The sequence below is a fragment of the Rutidosis leptorrhynchoides genome, chromosome 1 (assembly GCF_046630445.1).
Source record: "Rutidosis leptorrhynchoides isolate AG116_Rl617_1_P2 chromosome 1, CSIRO_AGI_Rlap_v1, whole genome shotgun sequence".
NCBI classification, from domain to species: Eukaryota; Viridiplantae; Streptophyta; class Magnoliopsida; order Asterales; family Asteraceae; genus Rutidosis; species Rutidosis leptorrhynchoides.
Window position 1 is genome coordinate 399,445,455 of NC_092333.1, and position 7,759 is coordinate 399,453,213.

At 32.5% G+C, this 7,759-nt stretch overlaps 1 protein-coding gene across 1 annotated transcript; it reads left to right on the forward strand.

Annotated features, from left to right (window-relative positions):
* Positions 1–1,796: 1,796 nt before the first annotated feature.
* Positions 1,797–4,216, forward strand: LOC139901276 (uncharacterized). Its single transcript, XM_071884004.1, has one exon. The coding sequence runs from the start codon at positions 1,797–1,799 to the stop codon at positions 4,053–4,055; it is 2,259 nt and encodes a 752-aa protein (XP_071740105.1). The 3' UTR covers positions 4,056–4,216.
* Positions 4,217–7,759: the final 3,543 nt, after the last annotated feature.

Here is a 7,759-nt window from a genome sequence, read left to right on the forward strand (position 1 = left end):
CAAGTGTTTTATGCTGCTTCTGCATCTTCTGCTGGTTCTTCTTTGATCTTCTGCTAGGTCAGCATTTATCCCTCATGCTGGTTATGAAGAACCATTATACTTAACTATTTCGAGCTGATAGTTAAGGCAACATACTTCAAAAACTCAAGACCATCATACATCTTTGCTGGTTACACATAATTAATCTATGCTAGCTGTTAACAACTTAGTGCTGGTGGTGGTTTTGACATAATTAAATCACTAATTCTGTAAAGGACTCAACAGTTATACCTTCAAGGATAGGATGTTAAGAAAATCTCATGTTTGGACAACATTATTCTTTTTTTTTTTTTTTTTGTTCTCTAAATATAAAAAACATAGAGTTAATTGGTATTTGTGATCGCAAAATTCATTAGACTCTTTGTAATAATTTTTTTTATCTAACGTCTTGGTTAATAAAATTCTTCAGGTTCCAAAAAAAAAACACTAAAAAAAATTAAATTACATATTTACATTTTCTGACTTTTTATTTAATCTTGAGTTAATTATGCCATTGGTCCCTGTAGTTTATCATAAATTACACCGATCATCCCTAGCTTTTAAAAGTTATACCGTTGGTCCTTATGGTTTTAATTTTGTTTGGCGTTGGTCCAGTAGTTAAATCCTGTTAACTCCTATTGTTAAATGATGGGCCCGAGTCAACACCTTTGATCAAAAAGCCGGAAGCTGAAAGTGAAACATTTGATGACATGTTTGATGAAAGTTCCTCTTTTGAAGTTTCTGACATTGAAGATACTGCTGATGAGAATGATGATTCAGAAGAAGCGAATGTAGTTAAAAACGATGATCTTAGTGGCATGAAGTTGGCGGAGTTGCGAGAAGTGGCTAAATCTCGAGGCATAAAAGGATTCTCGAGACTAAAAAAAGCTGAGCTCTTGGAGTTGCTGGCCAGTTGAGAGCTTACATTCGACGCACATTTCTCTCTATAATGTATCCATTTAGGATTCAAGTTGTTTTTTTCTCTTTCATTTGATCAGTTTTTATATGATATTACAGAGTGATTATATGGAAGAAAATATTCACTATACATTTTAGGTAAGAAGATAAGAAGACACACCTTTTAGAGATCCAGTTTCAAATAGCTTTTATTAGTTTACAATACATAATACTCCGTAACAACAATCGATGGGGTTTCATGCTATGTGGAAGTAAACATGACGGCCAAGTAGCCAAAGTTGATGAGAATAAATTCTCAAATTATAGTACCTGAAATGTATATATTTAAAGCAGAAGATCATTGTTCATATAAAATTAAGTGAGTTTGTACGTGTGGTTGAAAATAAGCAACATGACTAATCATCTATTTGTTTAATACCAATAAGTTTTAGTGTTCATTGGTTAATTTTAATATGTAGTACAACGGATGGTGGACCGGACGACAGTTTATTTTGTAGCTAATGATTAATCGAATGACTAAACTTCCCATCATTTAACGGTAGGAGTCAGCTAATGGACCAACGCCAACCAAATTTAAAACCACAGGAACTAACGATATAACTTTTAAAACCTAGGGATGACCGGTGTAATTTTTAATAAATTACAGGGACCAATGGTATAATTTACTCTTTAATTTTTTTTTTTTATTTTCTAAAAAGAAAAGTAAAGGAAAAAAAAGGCGAAGGAAGAAAATTTCACCGGAGCTCTGCAAGAAGGCATCTTCATCGATACAAGCAGCTGAAATGCAATTAACGTAAGCCTATTTTATTAGGGTTTTGATTTCAAGTTTTCATTTCAAATGCTTATTAAATCAATTCAGTATGATATTCATTTCCAAGAATCAATTACATAAAACAACAATACTCCTTCACTCATTCACTTCAGTGCCGTCACAAAACCCTAACTTAATTAGGGTTTTTTATCGCTCCGGAGACAGTAATAATTGCAATCCATCTAATGAAGCTGAAAATGAAGTTAATTTCAACTTTATGAGAAATAATGCTAATGGTAGTGAAGAAAACGAGGGTTTTAAAAGTATCCAAAATGATAAAGATGAAATTAGGCATCCATTAGTGAAGGAAGTTTGCAGGTTAATCGATTTACGATCGAAATGGAATCTGAAACTAGAAGATGAATTGAAACAGTTAGTTAGAAGTTTGAAACCTCAACAAGTTTGTGATGTGTTACGAAACCAAACCGATGCACGAATCGCGTTACAATTGTTCTATTGGGCCGATAGACAATGGCGATACCGGCATGATCCCGTTGTGTACAATGCAATGCTTGAAATCCTTAGTAAAACTAGTTTATATCAAGGAGCTAAACGCATCATTCGTCTTATGATACGTAGGAGAATTCGTATAAGTGCTGATTCGTTTGGTTACTTGATGATATCGTATAGTCGAGCTGGTCATTGGAGAAAGGCATTGCAGGTATTCTCGATGATGGAGAAAGCGAAAATCGAGCCTAATTTGACTGTTTATAACATTGCAGTTTATGTTTTGGTGAAAGCTGGTAAGTTAGATATGGCGGTGAAGTTATTGGACCAAATGGAGTTTGTGGATATCGTGCCTAATGTTGTGACGTATAATTGCTTGATCAAAGGGTATTGTGATGCGGATCGTATTCAAGAAGCTATGGATTTGATTAATGTCATGTTGTCGAAAGGTTGTGCTCCTGATAAGGTGTGTTACCATACTCTAATGGGATTTTATTGTAAAGAGAATAAGATTGATAAAATTAGGAACTTGTTAGATAAAATGTTGAATGAAAGTGAATTGATCCCGGATCAGGTTACTTATAATATGCTTATTCATATGTTATCTAAGTATGGTTATGCAATCGAAGCGCTTAATTTTGTTAAAGAAGCTGAAGAAAGAGGATTTTCTATTGACAAAGTTGAGTATAGTGCGATTATACATTCGTTTATTCATAAAGGTGATATAAACAAAGTGAAAGAACTTATTGATGAAATGTATTTAAAGGGTTGTAAGCCTGATATAGTTACTTATACTGATGTCATAAACGGTCTTTGTACCGTTGGGAAATTAGATGAAGCTAAAAAGTTGCTTCAACAAATGTCGAAAGTTGGTTGCAAACCAAATACTATTTCGTATACAGCTCTGTTAAACGGATTATGTCGAAATGGGAAATCGTTAGAAGCTAAAGAAATGTTGAACATGAGTGAGGAAGATTGGTGGGTCCCGAATTATGTGACGTATAGCGCGTTGATGCATGGTTTTAGAAGAGAAGGAAAGTTATCCGAGGCTCGTGATGTTGTAAGTGATATGATTAAAAAAGGGTTTTTACCGACACCTGCTGAAATTAATCTTTTGATTCAATCGTTGTGCCAAAAAGGACAACCAGATGACGCTAAAAAGTTGATGGCCGAATGTCTTAACAACGGATGTGATGTAAATGTGGTTAATTTCACTACTGTAATACATGGTTTTTGCCAAAAGATGGATTTAGCGTCTGCATTTTCGGTTCTTGATGATATGTACTTGAATAACATACAACCTGATACGGTTACATACACAGCAATAATCGACACTTTAGGAAAGAAGGGAGATATAGAAAAAGCGATCGAAATGATGAATAAAATGCTGCACAAGAGTTTAATCCCGACCCCTGTTACGTACAGGGTTGTTATACACAGGTTCTGTCAACATGGTAAAGTAAACGAGTTGTTATCGTTACTAAAAAAGATGGTTTCGAGGCAACCGTTGAAGACTGTTTATAATCAAGTTATCGAAAAACTTTGTTATTTTGGGAAGCTTGATGAGGCGTATAAGCTTTTGGGAGAAGTTTTAAAGACGGGTTCTAGAACCGATGCTAGTAGCTGTCATATGCTTATTGAAAAGTATTTAAAAAAAGGTGATCCGTTGAGTTGTTATAAAGTGGCGTGTCGAATGTTTAATCGTAATCTGGTTCCTGATCTGAAATTATGTGAAAAGGTTGGCAAAAGTTTGGTTGTTCATGGCATGTCACGTGAGGCAAACGAGCTTATTTTGAAATTTGTCGAAAGAGGTATAAAGAGATCATGGCCAACTAGTAAAGCCGTTAGTTTAAAAATCTAATGAATCGAAACTGTACCATTTTTGCTACCGCTGTGTAACAAGGCATTTCTGTCTCATTTTTGCTACTCCTTTTAACGTACCAGATGATGTTACATGTATGGATTTGGTACGATTTGTATAGAATACAGTACGAATTTAAACTGTAGTTGACATGTTTGTTGATGTGGTCAAATTTTGCCTGCATTTGTTGTCATGTAGCTAATATAGAACTAGTATTTGAAAGATTGTTTTGTGCATGACTGAACCTTGATTTGAGTTTTGTTCTTTTATGCAAATTAGCTTTATCTTTTTAACTTGAAGTTTCGGATTATATCTTTGATTTTGTAAAATAAATCTGTATAATTTTATGTTCTTTTGTGGTTCACTACTATTTTTGTTATAGTTAAATGAATATGATATGATATGATATGATATGATATGATATGAGATGATGATGATGATGTGTTTTCATCTCAACATGTGAAATTGTTTCGGAGTACACAATATGTTTGATGAAATGACAAGACATATTATTCCGTAGCATTTTGGTAATGTAATCGAGTTGTTTGTGTTTATTTGTCAAGATGTACGACAATTCCTCTTTTTCTCTTTGTTTTTGTTACAACTAAAATTAAATTAAATCTATCTTATGAACTTTTTATTAAATATTAGGTGCCTTATATATTTTGCAATTATTCCACTTATACTTGCCACTGAAGTTTTTTTTTTTTTTTTTTTTTTTTAGTTTTTTTTTTTTTTTTTTTTTTGAAGGCAAATAATAATTTCATTAATAAAAGGAATGGTACAACGAGGCATTTAAGATTATATGCCAACACTTCGACTATAAACATTACAAAACCCAAAAATAAAATAAAAAATAAGAACTATCCCCCAAATGGGAGATGTCTGAGGCTACCCATGGTCATCGAAGGAGCTCGGGTTCAAAAGCCACTTGTTCCAATCGAGCGAGACTTTCTTCGAGCGTTATGAGATCCATTCAAAAGTTCTTTACTTGAAGTTCGTTGAGCAACACGGGACCACTTCCTGATTATTGCAAAACACTTGTCGTTTCTATCCTTCTAAAGAAGGTACCCGCACGACCCCTTGATAGCTTGCCATAACTTTGAAGTATCATTAGGGCTGCAAAATCGTATCTTCCACGGAAAAGGTTGTCCATACTTAGTGTTTGAACTGTTTATACTTGCCAGTGGATTATTTAGGTTCTATCCGCTTCGTTGTTTATTATAGTTTTTCACATATCAGTGGGTAGTGTAAAGTATCTCCACATCACGACGTAGATTCCCATATGATGATACTCGTACAAATGTATGCAAAAACCTTCAATAACTGATCCATATTCATCATACAGTTGCACCTTTAGCATGTGTAAAGAATTTTAAAATTTTATATTGCACAATCTAGCACACCATATGCTACCAAGTTCCAGTTGTATATACAAATACAAATTATTTATGATTTAGGTTACAATCAACATCAACATTTTTTTTTTTTTTTTTGAAAGGCAAGGTAATTTTATTGATAGTAACAAAGAGTACATCATGAAATGAGGCAAGAATGCCCCAATACAACACGAAACACGGGAGAAAAAATGACTAAACTAGCGGGAGGGAGCAGAGATTGCAACACATCCCATACAATAATTACAAAATAAGTGTTTGGCTTCGTTAGCCAAGTATTCCAATCTATCTTGACGTTTCTATATTTGCACGAAATCCAATCGAAGGAAATGACTTGAATTACACAAAGGGTCACCGGGGCGCTCCAACTTTTATTTTGGATGACCATATTATTGCGGTTCTTCCAAATAAGGTATGAAGTAACCCAAATGACCCCTTGCCAAATTAAACCTACGTTTGCACTATCACGAAAGAGCTCCGATAAGGATAACCCTATAAAGACTCCACGATCCCACCATTTGAAAACACGGCACCAAACATCTTGAGCAAGTCGACAAGAAATAATCGAGTGGTCGACCGATTCAAGGCCATCATCGCATATGGGGCATCGAACACTATGGAGATCAATTCCCCTATTGTCAAGCTCAAGCCTAACTGGGAGTCGATTCAATAACGAACGCCACACGAAGAGTTCAACCTTTTTAGGTACTAAACCGTTACGACAAGTTGCTTCACCGTTGTTGTGGTTGTTGTTGTTGTTGTTAATTTCAAGTATAAGATCGTCTATAATTGAGGATAACTTCTTTACCGTAAATAAACCATTCGATGCAAGAGACCACCTGTAGTGACCCGAACTTTTCCATGTTTATATATATTAAATGAAATTGTTATTTACATGATTAAGTGTTTTCAACATGTTAAGCAATCAAACTTGTTAAGACTTGATTAATTTAAATAGGTTTCATATAGACAATTGACCACCCAAGTTGACCGGTGATTCACGAACGTTAAAACTTGTAAACACTATATGATGACATATATATGATTATATATATAGTTAACATGATATTATGATAAGTAAGTATCTCATTAGGTATTTTAACAATGAGTTATATACATAAAAATGAGACTATTGAATTTAAGAAACTCGAAAACGATATATATAACGATTATCGTTATATCAACGTCTTACTAAGTACATATGAATCATATTAAGATATTGATACACTTGGTTAATTATGTTAAATGATAAGTAAATATATCATTAAGTGTATTAACAATGAACTACATATGTAAAAATAAGACTACTAACTTAATGATTTCGAAACGAGACATATATGTAACGATTATCGTTGTAACGACATTTAACTGTATATATATCATACTAAGATATATTATATATCATAATATCATGATAATGTAACAATTTAACATCTCTTTAGATATAATAAACATTGGGTTAACAACATTTAACATGATCGTTAACTTAAAGGTTTCAAATCAACATTTACATGTAACGACTAACGATGACTTAACGACTCAGTTAAAATGTATATACATGTAGTGTTTTAATATGTATTCATACACTTTTGAAAGACTTCAAGACACTTATCAAAATACTTCTACTTAACAAAAATGCTTACAATTACATCCTCGTTCAGTTTCATCAACAATTCTACTCGTATGCACCTGTATTCGTACTCGTACAATACACAGCTTTTAGATGTATGTACTATTGGTATATTGTAACGACCCGGAAATTTCCGATCAAATTTAAACCTTAATCTTTATATGTTTCCGACACGATAAGCAAAATCGGTAATATTGAGTCTAGAAAGTTTGAAATCTATATTTAGGTAATCAATTACCCTTTGACTGTCCCCGATGATTCACGAACCATTGTTTGTAAATATGTGGATATATATATAAATATGTGCATATATAAATATATGAATAACATATATTATAACATGAACATTAATAAACAATTATTTTATATATTTATTATACATATATACTGTTATAATTAATTATTTAATATATATTCATTTGCGTAGTAAATTTTGTTATTTATAACTGTTTATATATATATATATAGTGTATATTGAATATAATTAATTTTGAGTTTAAATGGTAAATGTCTGTAACTTTCGGTTGACGTTTAATTATTTTTAAAATGGATCTAATATATATATACAAAGTTTTAAAATAAAGTTTGTTCCAAAATTTGAATAAAAAGATAATAGTTTTGATAAATATTTTTTTTTATTTTTTTCGAACTAAGTTTTTGTACTCCGTATATATAAA

Coding starts and splice junctions, on each gene's coding strand:
- LOC139901276 (XM_071884004.1), top strand. CDS start 1,797: ATGATATTCATTTCCAAGAATCAATTACATAAAACAACAATACTCCTT.